A 21,490-nucleotide genomic window follows, 5' to 3' on the forward strand; every position below is an offset into this window, starting at 1 on the left:
TGGGTTGGGCGATTTTAAAGAGTCCCGAGGGCAAAAAATCCATTCGAAGAGTGGCATTTAAGCCGCATTAAAGCCAACAAAGGACAACAGGCATCCGTACGTGCAAAGCCGTTGGCGTGTCCTGTCGCCTCCGACTGTCAGTCACTGCTTATGTCGTTTGTGTGCCGAAAGCCTTCCCACCGCCAGCGAAAAAAGTGCGAAATGAACAGTGAATCGAAGGGAAACGAAAGCGGAATGAAAACCAGAAATCGGCAGGTCACCGCATCATTCATTTTGGGCCAGCGGAAAAGTAATGAAAAACTCACATAAAACTTGAAGTGCTCGTAAAGCGGCAATAAGTTGCGGGCAGGGGAAAAATAGTGTTGCCTTCTTCCAGGCCGCGTGAATGATTTGATGACGCGGCATACGTGAAGTCCGGTTTTTTTGTGTATTCTAGCCCGTGTGTCTCATCGCAGCCAATTAACCCGGCTGAAAGAAAAGACCCGACGAGGGCGTCCAAAAGAAACGTGGCTAACAGTCGCAGTTTAACTCTGTTGCCGGTGTTTGGAAATAGCAGATGACAAAAACAATGAACATGGAAAGAAAAGTTTGTTTATCAGCCAAGGAATTTTTTTGAAGTATATTTAAAATTAATAAAAAAAAGAAGAAGCTGAAATATCAAAAAAAAGTAAACTACAATAAAACTTTTATAAAGCTTAATGTTGGCCAGGTATCCTAGCACGAACAGAAGCCGTCTGTGCCTATCATTATCCCTTTTGTTTTCAGGCGAGCAAATTGCTGGCACAGGGGGATTAGTATTTATGTAGCCCGCCATTTGCTGGCTGATTGCCTACATGACAGTCAACCTTTAACAATTAGCTTTTCGTGGGAATAGCTTTGGTAATGCCTTTATTCGAAAACACAGGACCCACTCATGAAATATTCACAAGTTAGGTGGCAAATGGGGATCACAATCGCCATCGAATTATCGACGACAATAGATACAGATTGGGCGGCAAGTCAATCATAAATCGCGTCTCGCTGTGGGAGTGGTTGTGGGTTTCTGTGGCAGAGAGTGTGGCATTATGCCGTCTGGTTTGGCCTAATTTTCTTGGCAACCACTTGACTGCCGGCAATCGACAAGTCCCGAAACTCAATTGAACCGCAATTTCCAAATCGCACCCTAATATACGTAATAAACGGGGGCTTGGGCGGTTTTTAGACAGTTTACTGGCCCACAAGCCGCAATGCAAATGGGAGTGCCAGCAAGGGGGCGGCTGGGGGCGTGGCTCCGACCGCCCGCAAGGCCGAATTTAGCCCCAGACAGCGCCCAAGCGAAAGGGGAGCACAAAACGGAAATGAAACTTATTAAAAGATTTGGATCTAATCGATTTTCGTCCTTTCACGCCGGAATGAACTTTACCGTTGCTCGTCGACTCGCTTTTCGCTTTTAGTGCTCAGCTTTCAGCCATTAAAGTGGAGCGCCTGTCCCTCTATAACTACCCCCAACCCATTCGTTTTGCAATACCCCCCCTCCACCCACTAGCGTTGACCAGCCATAAATTTAATTGAAAACCAAACTGTTCGGACTGTCTGTGACAGAGTATCTGCCACTACATATGCATCCGTAAATGTATCTGTGTTTACTCAGGCACTCGTGTGCCAGTGACTTTTACTAAATTTGATTTGGCAGTCCTGCTACAATTTAACTGCAACTTTGCGGAGCGAACGTGCCAGGAGCAAAGCGAGTAAGGCGTGCACCTCGGCACACGCGAGACAAATGCGATTTAAAGTAATTTGAATACCGAATGGATTGTATGCACTTATCAACACACATTCGCATTCGTTTTGCCAGGCACTTTTAACATCGACATTTGCACACACAGGGGGAAAATATGACTTATTCATTGAATGTGTGGCATGTGTGTATATTTGGCATATCTGTAAATAGTTTTTCTTCTTTATTCATGCTATTTGAATGAGTGTTATAAGTTAACTTCAATGCTATTGGAATTTATTTTGTTTATTATACTTTATACACCTTGACTTGCTAACTACTTAAATAGTGTTAAATATTCATAATGAGTTAAATTATTCGTAAATAGTTATCAATCATCTTTCCTATTAAAGTTGAATGAAATATTTATGATAATTATTCTTTTATTCTTTCTAATCGAAACGGAGTGCAATATTTAATAATCTTTTCTTTCCGTGCAAAGAGGAGGAATCGAGGAATCAAGTTTGGCCGGAGGAGATGCTAGTTTGGCCAACTGCCAGGGTTAAACATCCACGCCAAGCCAAGCGAAGAGCATCAATTGTCTATCTGACCATGGTGAACTGGGGGCCAAATGGTCGGGGCATTGGGAGCCCAACTCGACAGGAGCTCCTCCACTTCGACCCTCCAATCTGCAGCATCGATGTAACGTTGCGTTATTGAAATCGTCCAAGCAGCAAAAGTGTTTGAGTGCACTCAAGCAAACACCTGCAGTCGAATTCGCATTCGCACTCGCACTCGCATTTACGCCCACACGTGCGAGCTTAACTCAACCGAATGGCATTTATGTATAACCGTGACTGTTAGCGGCAATTCCATTTTTATTTGCATTAGCATACCTATCCGGGCAGTTAATTAACGCGCGCACAGCCGCAAAAAGTCCACGCATTTGCATATTACAAATCAAGGTAAAAAATCAAGAGCCGACCATTTTATGCTAAATTAACTGCCAATCAGGCTGAAACGTTTCGTGCATATTGTTTGGATTTGTTTTTAAGAGACTTTATTGACTTGTTGTCCTATTTTATGGCAGTCAGTATTCTCTTGATTTCTGCCGAACCAGATTCGATTTCGTGTTTATAATTAAGGATAAATGAACAACAAGTCGTTTTCCCAATAATTTCTTGCTGGCATCGATAGAAACCAACGACGTGATCAACAAGAGAAAAGTAGTATCAGTTTTCGCAAAATTTTCCAATGAAAAAAATGACTGACTTTGATTTAATTGATTTCTTTACTCTGACATATTAATTTACGAAAGAAGGTCGATTGTTGATATTGTATTTGAACTTTTTGCATTTTAATAACAAAGGGCAAGAGAATACTTTGCAGAACCTGATATAATAGATTCAGCAACTCTTTTCACACAAGACACCTCGCAATTAACAAGTGTTACGTATACGCCTGGTGTGACAGGAGTGTGATTGAATCCATGCATGTATTCAACGACTAGACAAGCGACTGTCTTTTATAGATAGTGGAGCGCGTTGGGGCCGACAATTTGCATACTTAGCACACACCACATATAGTAAATAGTATATATAATATAGTATGTGTGGGTACATGTCGTGTGTAGCGTTAAGATTCCCGCTTAGTCGCATTAACGTCATTCAAGATGCGCGTCTAAGCCGCCGTCGCACACCATGCACGATTGCATACGTTGCTCACACTTGAGCGACGAATTGTTGCTGATTTTGGCTCCTGCTCCTGCCGTCTGCACAAATGGCGTAGAAATACTCGGGCGGTGGCTTTGCCGATGTCGCCGTCATTTGGCCGTGTTGAACACGTTTTCAACACATGTTCCGTACAATCGGTCGTCGTCGGTGACTGGAGGTGGCATTCTAGAATGTTCCAGCATGACTGGCGGCTGCACCGGAAGTCAGTTTGTAAAGCTCGAGCTGAAAAAGCATTGCAAGACCAGACAAAACCAGAAGCCAACCTTTTGCCTTCCATTCCTCTCTGGTGGTTTACATTTATTTTGTGTACCGAGCCCCAATGGCATGCTATTTTTTCCCTCTTTTGCTGTGCAACTTGTGCTTTGTTCGATTTCAATTACTACAAATGATTTCTCCATGTGTTCCCCAGCTCTTTTGGTTTCTCTTTCTGGCTGCTCGGGGCTCAAATCCCCCCTAGCTCGCCAAAGCCTCGGGTTGGCCATATCCTGATGCCCCCTCCCCCCCAGCACTTGATTTTCATTGACTTTGCACCTCTGCGTTTTTCCGTTGCCTTTTTCAATTGCTCGATCTTGCCTGACTTGCTAGCAATTTGGGTTGTAAGGCCAGCCGAAGCTTAACAAATTACCTGGAAGCAACTTGTTTACTTTCATGTTGAAAATCACAAACTTTGTCCCTTTGGCCATTAAGTTAAATTGTGTGGGTGGGTGTCTGTTTATATCTGAGCGTGCGAGCGAGAGAAGGAGTGGCATCAAAAGTTGCCCTAGCCTTTGTCGCCCGCTGGCCTCCGCTTTTTAATTATGTATCACTGTGCCACATACCCACAACGTACAGGATGCTAGGAAGCCAGCTCAACCCACACGATGTCAAAGTGGCCTGTCAACAGCCGTTGACCACTCGCCCGAGCAATCGAGCGGCCATCGGTACAAAGTTTTGATGAGGGTTGTCATCATCAGCGTCAAACAAATGAAAACATATGTAGCGGCAACGGCAGAGCAGCATCATCATCAGTGCCAGAAGCACCAGGACCAGTGGCCAGTGGTCTATATTAATATCAAATGAACTGTGAGCACAATGATGGGCTTTGGCCACTGTTGCCAGCAAAACGTGCGGGACAAAACTTCGTTGTGACAGTTGACACACAAACATTCACAACCACACACACCCACAACAACAATGAAAGTTAATAAGATTTTACAAGAATGAACCCATCGTTGGAACGGTCACAAAATCAACAAGCTAATGTCGAACCAAGTATCACGAGCACGGCTTTATTACGCTGTACGACTTAATTTATGTGACAAACTTTGGGCTCATGCCAGGCTACATATATAAAACTGGAAAAGTTAATCCAGATTGATTTCCTTTTATGGCCAAGTACCTCCTACTCTTTGCAACACATACACGCAGCTTAATCAATAAATTGTTTTGAAAATTATTGTGGACAAGTAACTTTTGCTGTTACAGTCACGCATAGACCAATTATAGCACACCGCGAAATAATGAAGAGTTACTGTTGTGTTGCACTTGAATTTCTGAATGAAGTCCCAATCGAGATCAATTGCGGAATGTGTTAAACTACTCCCCTGCTGTGTAAAATTGTTGCGGCGGCTGCTCAATTTGCAGCAGCTGGGTGGTGAGCCCACCTCTTTTTCTCGGGGGAGTGATGTCCGTGCCCGGCTGTTTGATTAGTGCACATAAATAAAGCAAACACTCGGACAACTCGCATCGAGTTCACGCACCCTCGCAGACGGCATCTGGTCCTTCTGGTCCTTCTGCTGTGTTATAATCAAAGACTATCGCATAGCGTACTCGACCATTGCAGGAACAGCCATCGCAGCCATCAATCAGGGGCGGTCCCAGAGGGGTTTCTGGGGTTAAAATCACTTTTCGACAAGAATAATTCAAACGATATTGATAAATGTTGTTTAAAATAAAAACCTCATTTACTTTTCATTTTTGAACACTTAGGTAAGAGCAACAAATTTAATAAATTCATTTACTTAAAAAATAAATAGAATTTTAATTTAAATTATATTATGAAATTCTTTGATAAACAACCTCACGAACACATTGGCTTAGCCAATATAAATATGTATACAGCATAACATAAAGTGTGGGCCTGCTTTAAAGCAATGATTTTATCTTCTATGTATAAGTTGAACTACTATTTCCTTAAGCCTCAACGATAATTGGCGTTTCAAAAATTGTATAAAAATTAAAAAAATGTAACATTTTATTAAAAATTAATTTAAAATGTTAAATGAAGTTCAATTATTTATTATTTAAACATTTTTATTTGTTCAGTGTTAAAGTAAAACCCCCAAGAGAATTTTTTTCGTACTCGCCTCTGCCAGTCATCCAGGAAGCCAGCGACCAGGTGCCTTTCGAGGCGAGAATTTAATTCCATCGAACCGAGCTCATTCAACTGGTGGGCAATGGCCGGCACCCATGGCTCGATGTAATGCACATGCACCTTGGCCATAAAACCAAACCCTGCAGCTGGACGTGTGTAACTTCATTAGCCCGTGGCTGATACGCAGCGGGTAAATTGCTCGTGAAGTTGCCGGACAACGAACAACGAGCAATGGACAACGGACATCGACCTGCAGTTCATATCTTGGGACCTGAATCTTTGACTCAATTACCGGGCATGAGGCAGGTTGTTGATTTTGTCAGCTGCAGTTGGCTACTTCCCTGGCCCATTTATGCATATGAATTTATTCAAATCGGAGCACGAGCAGAAGGACAGGCTCAGGACCTCGACCAGAGGTATTTGTTGTGGCGCTGGCAGCGCCAAACTATTTAACATTTAGAGCGGCCCAAAGTTGGGCATTCCTTCGAAACCGGCGGCGATGTGTAAGCCACGTTAGGAGCCGAAACCAGGAGCCTGGCCCAAATACGTGCCATCCACTGTGTGCGTGTGTGTGTGTGCTAGCCTCTTTGTTCACATGTTTTCACTTTGTGCTTAATTTGCATTTAAATGGTTTTTGCACTTAGGCTATTTCCCGTGTAAATGAGCTTTGTTGGCTGTTGTTCAGCAGCCGAAAAGGCAACGCAAAAAACAGAGTAAAGGACGAGCTTTTGCTTGTGCGCCGGTTTTACTTGCATTTTGGCCAGGACGCGTATATGCCAAGCCAAAAACCCCCATGGAAAGGCATTCGGCGGTCGAAAGTTCCTGTGGCTGAGGCCTGAAAATTGCCTGGGGGCGTGCCCAGCTAATGTTTTTTAGCAACAGCAAATATCCTTACGCCCTTGGGCCATTCGAAATTTCTGGTTACGCGCTTACAATTTGCAAATTTCCCTTTTATTATTTAAACTGCCTGAGATTCCCTAAATGAGAACATGGCTTGTTGTGTGCTCTATCATTCTTCACTTGGCTGCACATTGCTTGATTTATTACTTTTTGTTAATAAAATTTATTTTTAGTTGTGTTCTAATAGCACGAACAGCAAAAATACAGGCACGTCAAAACTCTGCTCCAAATTTACATAAACAAACAGGGCCTGGCAATAGGAACAAATATTTGGCTGCAAGCATTTATTCCATTTTCCATGCAAACTTAAAACTCATATTTGTTTAGTTTCTGCATGGCGCTGCTGGCCGAATGTTTTTATGCCCGATAAAATCTAAGGGGTATTTTCCTGGCTAGGGTATTGGTGGATAGCCAGAAGTTGCGGTATCTTACTGGTAACTACTGGGTGAAATAATTTCGCAAATTAGCGACTACCACGCGTTTTATGACTTAATACCATAATAGACTAGATATGTCAGTCGCCACAAGCAAACAAGTCGCTGGCCCAGGGCCATGTTCCCATTTAGCGCAATGTCAACTTGTGTGTTGTGGTCACTAATGATGACAGGCTGGCAGTCAAAGCCCGAGTCCAAACATACACAGAAAACAAAATGTCTGCAGTCCTTGTCGCCGGAGCCGCAGCCGGAGCTGTGACAATGATGTGGCCCCGTTCGCGATGGCTTCGCGGAAAAAAACAAACACAAACTGATTTGATTGTTTGTAATTAAAAGTGGACGGACGTGGGGAAAATTAAATGGCCATGCGCAGGATACGCGGACGATGGTCCTGCAGGCTCTAAACCGCGGAGCCGGATATAAAACTTTATGGCCATGTGCCATGACGGTGCTCACAGTCCTCACACCGTCTCGTTAATTTAAAAAGTAGAATCCCTATAAAACGCTAACAAGTTTACCCACGTGCCGCAGATGGATATGTGTGTGTGTGTGTGTGTGTGTGTGGACGTCTTAAATGCTTAATTAGCTTAAATAATTCTGTGTTCATTTATTCCATCAAAACTTGAATGCCACTCGGAACGTCTGGTGCCAATGACAGGTCTACAGCCAAGGGCTTTACCGGCTCTTCAAGTCGGAATCGGAACGGCACAGGATACCTGTCAGCAAGGATATTAGTGGGAATGAGTAATGCGCTGTCAGGGCCACAGAGGCGGAAGGAGTGGTCCGAATTAGAGCGGCTCGGCCAAAAAGGCAACTTTGGGGCGGAACTGGTCTACAATGGCTTGCTGTACGTGAACCGCAAATTACAATATTGTTGCTGGCAGACACCTTTGAGTGAGTAAGTGTGAATTGTAACCAGGTTGGGTAGGTATACATTTAATGGATATAAAACTGATAGAAATGAAAGCAAATTTATTATAGCTACAGTTTTTATATTAAGTAATTCTTAACTCCGACAGCTTTACAATAACTCGTAAAAGTTTTGTTTTATTCAAAATTTCGAAACAGGAAATTAAAGACAATTGATTGCGTATACGTACTAAATTTGACATGTTTCTAAGGGGTAAACTACTATTACCTATTAAAACGATTGTTTATGATATAATTTGTTAATAGAAACTGTAACACAAATTGTTTTATCCGAAAACCAATTACAGACAATTGCTGGGATAATTAAAAAAAACGAGGGTGGCGGGCGGTCAGTCGGTTGGCGGGACGTGCCGTCAGCAGAATGGCCAGCGGCTGGGCCACACTTAATGCATTTAAAGCGACTGCTTTGCCCGTCCGCAGACAAAGTGAAAGGAATGGCCAGTCCAGGCTATTCAGCTGTGGATGGAGCAGCCTGTTGATTCAGGCGCTCTTCGCAGGACTCGACTCGGGCAAGGATTCGGCAAGGGCTCGGCAGGGAACTGTTGCCGTGGCGCAACAACTGGCTACTGGCCGGATAAGTGAGCGCGCAAAAGCTCCGACGAGCTTTCGTCCTCTCTCGGGTTGGGAAAGTAGCTGGAACGGCTCGACTCCCACTAAAATTTAAGGAGGCCGCAGGTGTGGGAGTATCCTGAGCCGTCTTTCCGACTTTCCAGCGAGTCGGCGAGCGTGCGTGTCGCCTGCCACTTCAGTCTAGGATAAACGCTTGCGACGAGCACAACAAGTGCGCGCATGGAAAGAGCCCCGGAGCCAGTGGTTTTTCAGCAAAAGCCAGTGCCAGTGCCAGTGCCAGAGCTACTGCCTCAGCCCCCCAAAAAGTTTGACGTGTAGTGTAGTGCATTTGAGTGAAAGTGAGTGCTGACGAGTGACAGTGATAGTGAAAGGAGTAGCCAGCGGCTGGGCAGGACACCTGCCGGCGAGGTCCTTGCTCTGCGAGTGCGCGCGATTCGCAGGAGTTACCTAATTAGCTGCGCGCGTTCAATCAAATATGTAACTCCGCCCCCCACCCCCCATTCGAAACTGCGATCGATAATTGCCTAGGTTATTTGTGCTGGTGGTGCCAAAAGTAGAACCCCCCCGATTCCCCCAGAACGAGCCACCGACACATTGTTGCTATTTATTAATGTGAAGATAATCAGATCGCTCAAGTGCTACAGTTTGATATTTTAAGAGTTTTGTGTGCTCATTTGGGATTTCCATCGAAGGCTTAGCCAGGCCACAACCCCATCTGCCACTGCAGCTGGAATCAACCAATTCGGAAATATGAATAGGTTTTGGATAATCGCTTTACTTTTAGGATTACAGCAAACAAAGCCAATAAGTAAGTACCTACCAGTGCACTTCATGATTGCTTTGTCCAATTGTGCTGGCTTTTTTGATTGCTTTTGTGATTGTTACTTTTGGGTACACTAGAAAATATATTCCGTGACAAAATTACCATAACTGATATTTGGGCAAATATGAGAAATATATTGCAGTGTCTGGTAGTTTGAAACATATTTAAAACTTTCTTACAAACTATTTTGAATTTTTCTTGTAAATTAATATGATTAAGATGTATTTTCATTTTGCGAGCTTTTGATTGTAACATTCGCAAAAGAAGCAATTTGGAAACAGTTTGTGCAAAATTTTTATTTTACTCAAACTCTTAATATTTGGAAGAATTTAAGAATGGAACTTTTAGCCCATCAAAATAGTTGAGACTAAACCTTAGAAATTGAAAGGTTTTCAGGACATATCTTTTACAAACTTTACCATTACAAATATGATATTAATTTAATTTAACCTTGTGTGTATGTAAAAATAGATCATTTTTAGCCAGTTATGGAGGCTGATCAATAATGAGTTGCTTGTGTTAACCGAACCAACTTATTTATAAACTTTGCCATTTAACCCTTTAATGCATATGCAAAGCTGCTGAAATGAAGTCTCCAAATAGCTAATTGCAAATGACGGGTGGTTCGGGGGCAGCTGGACTCCGGTTAGTCCTTATTGGCCCTCCAAAAAAGCCGAAAGTCACGCACTGGACGCGTTCTGGGCACCTGCCACCTTTGGCAGCTGGCTTTTCCATAAGACTCATGAATAATTCATTGGGCACGCTTCGATTATTTACTTCATAAACATTCCACCACGGTTCGGTCCGGTCTGGTCCGGTCTGTTCTCGACCTTTTAAGAGGGTGGAGGATGGAGTATTATATTGGAGTGGGCGATGTCCGGCAGTTTACAGGTTGCGCATGCTTTTAATTTTAATAATTTGTAAATTGTTGGCTTACCAGCAGCTCGGTACTTGCAATATGCAACTCTTGTTGACTTGTTCAATGAATTGCAAATGTCGCTGCTAATGGGAATGGCCTTTATCAGTTTGATTTGATTAACGAACCAATAAGCGGGCCAAAGTAGGCCACAAAATTAAATTTCATTACAGCTTCATTTCGGGTAAAAGTTAATCAAAAAACCCAATGAGCAGCTCGTAAAACACGGAGCGGTTAAAAGCTCCTCGGCTGTATCTATTACACGTTGTCGCTGGCAACGTAATTGCTGAAAAATTAATACGCCAAGGAGCCAGAGCTGGAGCAGCAGCTGGGAAAAAACAGGAGGAGTCCCAACGAGTCGGGATCATACCGTCGTAAAGCACGTTTTTGCAATTTACCCCGGCCGAAGACTTCGAAGTAGCGTCATATAAAATGCGCCGATGGCACAGTGAAATCAATTTCAAGTCATTAAACGAAATGAATCTTTATGGAGAGCCTTGCTCTGCCCGCACAGATTAGCAGCTGGATGGAGTGTGGAGAAAGTGTGTGTGGGCGGGATCTTAACAATTTAAACACGTTGCTCGGTTGGGAATGTGTAATCGAAACTGCCCCCAGACACTTGATGCGATTATTATTGATTTTCTGTGCTGAAATTGTTGTGATTGAATTATTTGTGTGGGCGGTGGTTAGGTTTAATGGCGGAGCCAAGTGGAGTTCATTAGGAAGTCCTGGCCTAACGGCCTAATTGAGTTGCCAACTGGCGGTCGAGCACTTTATTTACAGAAGCAACAAAAGGCGCACGTGACGGGCATACTGGCGAACAAAGGATTAGTCCTGCCAGCACTGTTTGCCCAGCTCTTCAAGGTGGATTTAATTTTGAAATTAAAGCAAAACATAAATCAATTTGACTAACTAAACAGTGGGCCAGCGGAGCACACTTACATTTGAGTAAATATTGTGACAGGCCACTTGAGCGGCAGAGCCACGTCGACAAGAGCGACGAAGGCAGCAACAGCCGCAGGTCCTGGCTGGCCTTCGCGTCGTATACTTAATGTGGCCACATGTCCATACAAATGTAATAATTGTGGTTGTGCTCCAGCGGCGGCGGCAATAACAAGGCGAGCATGTGCACTCAGTGCAACCTCAATGGCAGGGCTCGTCCTGCCCCCGGGCCAACTGAAGATGTGAGTGCGAAGGAGGAGCAGGACGATGGAAGGACGACGACGACGACGACGACTCCGACGACGAGTACGGGGATGTGTTCAGTGGGTACACACATCACACCGATGACAGGCGACGACAGACGGGGAGATGGACGTAGCCCGTAGCCTGCAGCAGACTTACTCACTGCGTGGCTGCCTGTTCCTGGCTGCCAGGATGCCAGGATGCCTTGTGCCAGGATGCCTGCTGACTGCTGCCAGGCTGTCTGCTGCATGACATGTGAGGACTTTGACAAAGCAAGCTGCTCCTTCCGCCCCCGAGGCCACCAGTACTGACTTGTTCAAAGACGCTTTTGGCATATGTAATGAAAGTTTCGCTCGCCGTCTGGCATTGCACTTTAATGGACTCTCTATTGGGCACACAACCAAAAAAAAAAAAGTCATAAGAAATGCCAAAGTGTGGAAGGAAAAGTTGGCCTACCAATCGAAATAAATATTGTAAATGGTCTATAAATTGTTGCTCCGCCTCGGGTAAAGTTTGGAACCGACCTCCGCCGCTGCAGCTGCTGTCGAAGTTAACTTGAGTGGCAGAAATCAGATTAAGCCAAATATTATACATGGCAGCCGTAATGTAAGCCGCACACACATTTTGCAGGTACGAGCAAACTCGGCCCACAGACATGAACAATTTTGCACAAATTTGGCGCAAAGACAATCAAAAAGTTATAAAACAAGCTTCGGCGAAACAAAAGCAAGGCTCGAGAGTTCCTCAAGAGTCGAGTGGCCAAAGGCGGAATGCTGGATGCTGAATAGGTGTCTCTGAGGCGTGTGTGTATCGGGCTGTAAAAACTTTGGCCAACTTTCGCTTATTTCATTGTTTTTGCCGTGCTGTGCTTTCGTGCCTGCCATCCAGTCTGCCATTTCGCTTGGCATTGCGCATACGCCACGTGGTCTTATTATCAGCCGCATCAGCGGCGCCGTAAAGTAAATGCAAAGTGTGCAAAGTCTATAAACGAGCGTCAAACTTAAAAGCCCCAAGGTGGCGTCGCCTCGCCAAGGACGACAAGGACTTAAGCCTGTTTTTGGCCCGCCCGAAGGAGCAGACAAACGGAGAGAGTGAGTAAGAACGAGAACGAGATAGAGAGAAAGGAAAGAAAAGGAAAGGAAAAGTACGCCAGCCAGGTTTATCGGCGGGCTATACACTCCTCTGGCCTATCAAAAAGTTGCTCACACGACAAATTGTCACAAGGACAGAGGCACTGGGGCACCAGCAGCCCGAACAAGGAAACGGAATTTTATATTTCAGCGTTTTCTATTATTTGTATTATTTATGGTGCTCCTGGCAATGTCGTTAAACGGGCGCCCATTAAGAGTCCTCCAATAAATACGTGTGTGTGGGTGACAGATGCCAGCTGCTTCAAATGGAGGGCTCAAGTGAAGAAAAAACCGGATCACAGCAAGCAAATAAAAAAGAAAGCTTCCGCAAAACAATTATGCCTAAGTGAGGGATCTAAAATATTTATGAAGCCTCTGCTTTTCCACTTACTCGTTTTTCGAAGTCAAAGCTAAGTCGATTCTCAGCTATTTTTGGCTCTAAAATTTCACAAATAAACGTCAAAGCGGCTAAAGGGACTTGAAAAAACTATTAAGATGTCAGCAAATAATTACGCATGAAAGCAGTTGCATAAATCTGGTCGCCTCCTATTGCGAAATCCGCCACTAAAACGAACTGAGCTGGAAGCTGCGAAGCCATCGAGGCGTTTCCTCCGAGAATGGCCATAATGCGACACTCGAAGCCAACAGGACGGAGGGCACTTTATCAAAAGGGATTTGCCAACTGGCCAGGGAGAAGATTGGGGGAGGAGATTGAAGGAGCTTGGCAGCCGAAGCGACTGCATTTGCCTTCCACTTGGTCCGGGACTCTGACAGTTTTGTAATAACAACGACCGCAAAAAAAGAGAAATCGATTTGCCATTTTTCACCAAATTTATGAGTTTATGAGCGAGCAGCTTCGTTTAGTTTTTGCCGCTGACAGTACGGCGCGATGACATTTATATTTTATTTGCCCAGCCCTACAATACCCTTGAACTTGGTCCTTAATGAGCCCTAATAGGACCGCCCACAGCGGGAAGCAACTGCAGCATAAATCTCGGCAAGCCCTAATCAAAGACTCGACCCGAAATAAATTTCGGGGAAAATCCATAAATTGGACAGCCACACGCAAGGCGAAAAAGTTGAACGCATTCAGTCCAGTGAAATCGGAACTGAGATTGACCAACTGTGGCCATTCAGTGACAAGAATCCAGCGAAGCGTTAATTATTCAGGCCCACATGCCAAGAGCCACAAACTGCTGGCCGCATTCATCATTATCCACAGTTTGATTTTAGCCACAAAGTTTTTGGCCACATAACTTTTGACAAAGGTCGAGAGCAGTTTAAAGCCGAGCCAAAGTCAAACGCTGCCGGCAGTTTCTGCTAAATAAATGAATGATTCTGGCCGGTGCCGGCCCTTTCTGTGGTTTTAAGGGATTTGAGCGGAAGGCAGCCGGATTCAAAGACCAAAGTGATGGCGCATAAATTTCTGCACCGGGACCCGGACCGGGATCCGAAAGAGCTTATGGCCATAAGCGGGGCGTGTGGTCAAGGAAAACAAATGACAGCAAAACGCATAAATTGAACCTGTTCCAGGCCATTGAAATCACAGAAGTACAGCCACGTAGTTATGGGCCAAGTTCAATCCGTAGTCATTAGGCATTGGGATATAGTCAGTCCCATTTGCTGGCTGGAAAATCAGTGAGTCGAGGCCACACGAAACACAGATTCGAGGCTCCTTGGCTGCTGTTCAGCCATAACAATTTAATCACTGCCGAAAAACTCGGGACAATTTAAAGTCAGCCTTGTATTTTATTTTATTGCCGAAACAGACAGGCGTTAGCAAGCCGCATGGTGCGCATCAAAGCGATTCGCCGCCAGTAGGCAAAATTAATTAAAAAAGCCAGTGTCTCTTCTATCTGGCATCCCCACTTCAACTAAATAAAAACATGTCTAGGCACTAAAAAGTTTATTATTGTAAGCCGGAGTGAAAAGAAACGCACATTAAATGCCAAAAAAAGAAGGAAGAGTGGAGCTGGCTGAATGGAAAATTAAACAGAGCCGGAAATGTCACACATACTCGTACAAGCCGCACCCACGGAGACACAGGGAAATCGTGTGGGGGAGGGGAAAGGGAGGGAGTGTGGGAGGGTCGGAAAAGCGGGAAACAAGAACAAACAAACAATAACGACGGCAAATGCCTGGAAAAAGGGCTAGCAAAGTTGGCCGACTGCTGATGGGAGTGGTGGCAAATGTATGAGCAAGGGGCGGGAAAAAAGGAAGTAAACTACACATTTTTATTATGCAAAGGGGGAGCAAATGAAAGGCAAATGTTTTGTTTTTCCCCCAGCCCCCCAGCCCCCCGACCCACCTTACCCCCACCACCCACTGTGGGTGTTATTTTATTTTAGTCCAGCTATGTATGTGTGTTCACTCGAAAGTATTGTAAACGCAACGCATAAAGCGGGCCAACGAGCAAGGAGTGTGTTTGTGTGTGTGTGTATGTGGTGGGGGGGGGGGAAAGGAAAAAGAGCCTCGTACGAGTGGGACGACCCAAAGTAGGCAATAAAACACTAGCTAAAATCTAGGCACGCGCTCAAACGCATGACAAACAATACGGAAAAGCGAGAAAAATGGGAAAAACGAGTGGGGTCGAACTTCTGTTTTTTTTTTTATGAACACCAGAAATGATACAAATAAAGTGTGATTACTGCAAATTGAGTGAGAGCTGCCAAACAATGTGACGAAGTGCGATGTCGGTTTGTAATTTGTAGGTTTTACCAGCTGAGACGTTAATCAAAGCAAACCCTTAATAGTATTAAACTGCTTTCTAAAGAGCTTCTGAATTAGTTAAGTGATTTATCTCCGCTGAAAGCATAAACAGTTCAACACCAGTATCTGTCTGTATCGGCTTTTAATTTCTAAAGCTACTCATGCAAAGCCAATGCAGCCCGGAGCAAACAAGTCCAAGCTGAATGTTTTCCAAACTCCGACAGCAGCTGCTTAATTAATTTCACCGCCTCTTTATGTACTGGCAATGTTTTCATGGCAAAGATGTGCCTTTTGAGCTTGTGAATGAAAGAGAAATGACACTGTGCCACAAAAGGGCAGATCAATTTTTGTAATTTAAAAATAAAAAACTCCTTTATAGCTTTTAGAGTTTATACTAAAACACAAAAGAACTAGAACGTTTGAAAATAGTTTTTGTACAATTTGCAAAACTTTCAAAAATTACAAATGTTATACAAAAACAACAACATATCTTTTGATTCTATCACTACATCAAAACGAATGATACATTAAATAAAAGCTTGTGCTCGGTTGGTATTTTTCTATTTCCAAAAGGTATAGAAAGAATAATAAATAAGAAATGAAACAAAATAAGAAAATAAATATAATTTGTTTACAGACGGTATTGCCAGACTAGGTATCACAGGAAGTGCAAAACTATTATAGCACAGTAGTTAATCAACTAGTCATTGTAGCCCGTGTTGACTGTAATGATATTGCTTAGCTCGACAGTATTTAATGCCTGCAGTTAATATGCGGCAGGTGACTCAGCGCTCTAGCTCCTAATGAGCGCCCATGCCGTTGATGAAGCCACGGATGAATAAAGCATTCCAAGCGTTAAATTGAATTAATAATGTTAATGGCTGGTGCTTATGTATATGCGCTCCTCCTTGCCTCCTTGACTTGTGACCGGGCTCACGTGTCGTATGCGTAATGTGTTGGCGTCTCACGCACCTTATTAATTGCCGTATTTGCGATATTTAAGCATATGAAACAAATTAAAGTCGGGCATTTTTCGATTCACCCGCAGACCATTTAAAATTGCGCACCAAATCCCGCATAAACTTTCCTGCTGGGGATAAGCTGCTTATTATTCAACGAGCTGCATGCTAGAAACGGCAATCACGGCGCCGCTCAATAATTGTGTATTATATAAGAGAGCAAAGCACAAAGCCAAATACGCGTCAATTGGCAGCCACATGCGCACTCAAGTAAACACAATCCTTAAGGAATTACCAGCTGAATAATGGCCCGGCAACAATGGGATGGCTGCTTCGTAATAATGGGATTGGGGCCCTGCTTTCAACATGTAAGTGCAGACAAGCAGCGCCAAAAATTAAATATAAATAAATAACTTCGAAATGCGTGCAAATTAACAGCAGAACTCTTGAAGGACTGTAAATGAAGTTGGAAAGCGAACAATTTTTCCACTTTCCAGCCAAAAAGCAAGTCCAGTAGTACTCGAATATATGCAGCGTTGAATCGAGAAAAGGCGTTTGGGGATAGCATGGCCGAAACAAAAAAAAAAGGAAAATAAAGGACAGAAAAAAAGGAAAACTCTGGGCTCACATAAGTACACGCCTGAATGGCTGGCACTTCTGTCTTTGTAATTGCGGCCCAACACTAATGCCTCCTTTGGGCTGGCCAAAATGAAAATGCGTAAATTATTGATTACAATCGCCAGAAATCATGCACTCCTAACAAAAGGCCCTGCGTATAGATTTTATGATGCCCAGAGCTGATTGTTACGCTTTTTGTGCGTATAGAAATTTGCTTTTTCTGGCCAAGCGTTGGGCAAAAGCAGCTGAAAATGTGCCAAAAAGGAAAGCGAGAAAGCGAGAAAGCATCGCATAATGAAGGCACTTTGTGAGTCCGGCTTGAGCGTTGATTTTTTAATGGTGCCCAGGGCTACCGGCAGGAATTGGAATTCAGATTGGGATTGGGATAGAAAGGGAAATGAAATGAAATGCAAACAAAGCACGGCTGGCATTGATTGTGCAAGGACTTTTGTGCGACGCGCATTGTTTCAACAAGTCCTGGCCACACCAAGGTTGACGAGGGTTTGGCTGTCGCCGCCGGCTCAGCTCCTTATTAGCAGCCTGCAAATATGCTGCGCCATATAGGGTCGGTCGTTTGGACCCTCGACTAATGCGCATTTCCAGGCAGGCCATATCACAAGTTCGACCTCCTCTCCTGGCCACAGACATTAGCCAAACAAATAGACGGCCAGACAGCAGGTGCGGCCGAGTGTCAACAAAATTGTTGGGCCCAGCATTTTGGCCAAAAAAACGGAAAACAGGAAGCAGAAAAAATGTCAAATTGTGGGTCAAGCATAAATGTCAATATCATCAGCAGGCTCGAAAAACGCTACAGGCTCAATGCCGTCATCCCATCTGCCCCTCATCTCGGTTTCGTGTCAGTGGACTAATGCCTGTGTAGATTAGAGATTAGCCAACTTCAAAGGGCCGCCTGCCATTGGTAGTTTATTTCTAGCCTGAATTACGAATACCGAGCATAATTGTGACGCAGGCTTGAAGTGAAGGCGGTCAGGACCGCTTGGCTTGGACAGCACATGGCCTCCACTATTAAAAAAAAACATTGTAAATCCAAATGTTTTGTACTCAATTTAAATATCTTTAGTTTTAATTTTCATCCATTGTTTTAAGACATTTGAGCTATGAAAATATTAACATTTTTTAAAAGCTTGATTTGACTAATTTTAAAATTAATTTTATTTATATATTTATATATATATTTATATTTATATTTAATAAAATGCTTTTAAATCAGGCAAAACTTTTTTTTAAAATGTAATATATCCCGCACTATAGAAAATATCTATAGTATGCATTTTATTTAATATTTTAAATTAATATTAAATATATCATTTTGAAGTCAACAGTCAGATATTTTTTTATTTTAAATTTTATTTCATATTTTTATCAGTGTCGCCTGCTATAAATTGTCCAGGTGGGCGTGGGCACAGCCCATATTTTTTCCACGTCCACCTGCGGTTTCCAAACATTTGTTGTGGCACCAAATAATTTCTTTTTCAATGGGCGAAATGTTTTCAATTTTCTAAAAACCGTACAACAGCTGCGCATGTCACTTCTCCCTCGTCGTCACACCAAAAAATAAATAAATAATTCTTCTCATTTAATTGTTTTGGCGACTGGAACGGAGGTGGGTCCGAAATTGAATCGGACTTGGACAATTCGCACCAAATCCACCAAAATGTGTGGCCAACAAAATGTCAAACGCAGTCTGGAATTTCGCTCGCCGGTGCAAGAGCTGTCATGAATGATTTAAAATGTGTTTGCCAAACCGATGCGGGAATGTTTTTGTGGAAAATGAACACATGTAGCGGCCGGAAATGAGCAGTGCCTTCTTTCCCTCGATTAAAATTGCATTTCCAACCCCGAGCACTTTTAAATTAGCAATATGAATTTTTGTTTCGTAGCCACCGCATCAGCCAAACGCAAAATGACTGAAACTGAAACACAAATTGTCGGTCCTCTTAATTTGGCTTAGCCTCGTTGTTTCTGTTCAGCATGGAGTTGCGGTTGTTTCGGTTCTTGTTTTTTTGTTGGCCAGCACATTAATAATAAATAATTCCCCTTAAAAGTAATTTAAGCATTTTTATGTGTTTGCCAACGCCGCCGTCGCAGTCGCAGTCGCCGGCGTTTGCTTTTCATTTCTTTAATGGTCTGCATCTTTACGAGTCAGGTCCAGGTCGCGCTTACTGGAGCGGCAACTGTTGGCCATCCTCACACACTTACAGGCCCCAAAGCCAAAGCCCACCCACACCAAGACGGTGAACTGTGGGACCAGAAAGGATATACTTTTGGCCAAAAATTTGGTGTTTTGGTTGGCATTTAGCTTAAATCCGATATTGACTGGTATAAAGTACCTTTCTCGGTCTATAATTTGACCCTTAAAAATCGATTTTATGATGATTGTGATTATTAACAGGGATGGTTTTATAGTAAAATTTGGCTATTAATCGGAATAAAGTTGAGTTCTTTGAAATTTAAACCAGAACTATTTGGACAAATGCCTATAAATTGTGTAAATACTTTTGATAACCTCTGAATATTTTGAGATAGAAAATTACTCTTAAAAATATATCAACGCGGATACGGTGTAGGAGTCCTTTGAGTTTTTTAGGCACAAGTTGTCTAAGAGATATATAGTTTCGGAGGCAATCCTAGCCAGTTGGCCCACAGTGCGGGGCTTGTGGCGCATGTCTAACACTCGTTATGAGATTCATGGCCTACATGTGTTCGCTCCACGGCCTTGTAAATGGGCGCGGGGCGTGTTGCACAGTGTGGTATGGCCTGGTATGTACTTTACGTGCTGGGCAGCCCTGTGGGCGTGCCTTGGCAGGTCCTTAGATGTAGATGTAGTAGCTGTAGCTGTAGCTGTAGTTGTAGTTGTGCAGCCGCCAGCAACAGCAGGGAGCGTGAGGTGTCCTTGAAGCCAGTTTCTTATACATATAAACGGATTCTGGCCTTTTCTTTTTTTATTCTTGCTGGCTGGGCTCTTTCATTTTCGTAGTCGCTGCCAGGGCCACCCAGATAAAATTTTCAACCAGGAAGTTGGCTTCCTGTGGTGCTCTGGTTGTGATTCTGGTTCTGCCGCTAGTTCTGCTGCTGGTTCTGCTTCTGCTGCTGACTCTGGCCCTGGTCGGTCCGCAATTTCTTTCATATTTTGTTTTGGCCATTACATTGGCTACTTTTGTCGGTCATGGTGCATGGGTGCTTGTGTAAGCCATGTCCTGTTTTTGTATGGTGGTTGTGCAGGACATCGCGTTGGCTATTTTCATTTTCATTTTCTTTTGATTTTGATTCCATTCATGGCGGCATTCGGCTGTGATTTAATTTCAGAAATGTGACTAAAATGTGGGAGTGAAAATTACGGAATGTAATAAACATGTTTTCCTGTGTGGCGAGAAATTCGATTTAAAATCAGCCCGCTTAAAGCCATTAAAGTTTAGCCATGAAAGTGGAGTTGAGCCAGCTGGGACAGCCTTTGATGCCATGCCGAATTGTGACCAAGGCCAAGCAATTTGTCTCCCAGGAGAGTTGGGCCATTTGAAAGTCTCTTCTGTCCACGGTGGATAAGTTCTAGCATGCATGTAGATATGTAGATATATAGTTACTTGTGGGGATTACGAGCCCCGAACCATTTCAAGGACCTTCACAGGCCACAGTCGACCATTTTTCTTGCTCCCTCCAATGTTGCGTGCCCTCCCGAGTTATTTGAATTTCACGCGCGCATACACTGGCAGGGATAAACTGGATTTATATCCGCTAATGCCTGTGATTTGTTCTATAAAATTACTTTATGCCTCGAACATGCCGGCGGACCTAGCCTGCCTTTTATTTCGGCCTTTGTTTTCGCTGTAAGGCACAGCAGCAAGGACGAAGGACAACTGGGTGGGTATGAGTCCGCCGACTAAAGCCAGTGCTTACTGTTTTCTGAACGAACGCCTCGGCAGCATAACGACTTACGGCCTTATCCTTTTCGTAGCCCAGAGTGGGTAAATGCCGGGTGTTTGCCGTTTTATTGTTTGGCTTATGTTCCTGATAGTGTTCTATGGTTCCTTGGTTCCATGGCTCTGCTCCGTTGCCATGGCGTGCGAATATGTGTTTTGGCTAGCAAAATGTTTGCTTTGTGCGGTCAACTTTAAAAACATTTGTGGACTTTTGCTGCCAGTCACGACCAGTCACGACTGGCTTCGTTTGTGTTCCCAATCAAGCATGCATTTAAATTGGAAAGCCACGTGGCCACAAATCAATTAGAAAATGGCCAGTCCGCTGCGATAAGTCGTGGGACGTTGAAAATTATTGACAGTCACGCCCTGCCTTTGAATCCCGATCAGACCGGGGCAGACAAACAGCCGTAATGAGGACAGGAAATCAGTTTCAAAAAGAATTGGTTGGGGGATAGACGACTGCCAGCATGTCGATGCCCGTGTCTAATGAACTCCATGGAATGTGAATGCTTCGAGCATTGTCTGCCACTCTGCCATAATGACTCCCAGCCATCGGGACACCGGGGAGCCTTCAGCTGGATAACTGACAGCTGGAC

At 43.8% G+C, this 21,490-nt stretch overlaps 1 protein-coding gene across 1 annotated transcript in view; it reads left to right on the plus strand.

Moving 5' to 3' along the window:
• The first annotated feature begins 8,791 nt into the window (after positions 1 to 8,791).
• Positions 8,792 to 21,490, plus strand: part of LOC128264128 (uncharacterized) — a 39,502-nt gene continuing 26,803 nt past the window's right edge. The window contains exon 1 of the mRNA XM_052999481.1: positions 8,792 to 9,424. Within this exon, the coding sequence (XP_052855441.1) occupies positions 9,367 to 9,424 (58 nt within the window). The 5' untranslated portion in view covers positions 8,792 to 9,366. The remainder of the gene's footprint in view (positions 9,425 to 21,490) is intronic.

This window comes from Drosophila gunungcola, chromosome 3R (assembly GCF_025200985.1).
Source record: "Drosophila gunungcola strain Sukarami chromosome 3R, Dgunungcola_SK_2, whole genome shotgun sequence".
In the NCBI taxonomy this organism is placed as follows: Eukaryota; Metazoa; Arthropoda; class Insecta; order Diptera; family Drosophilidae; genus Drosophila; species Drosophila gunungcola.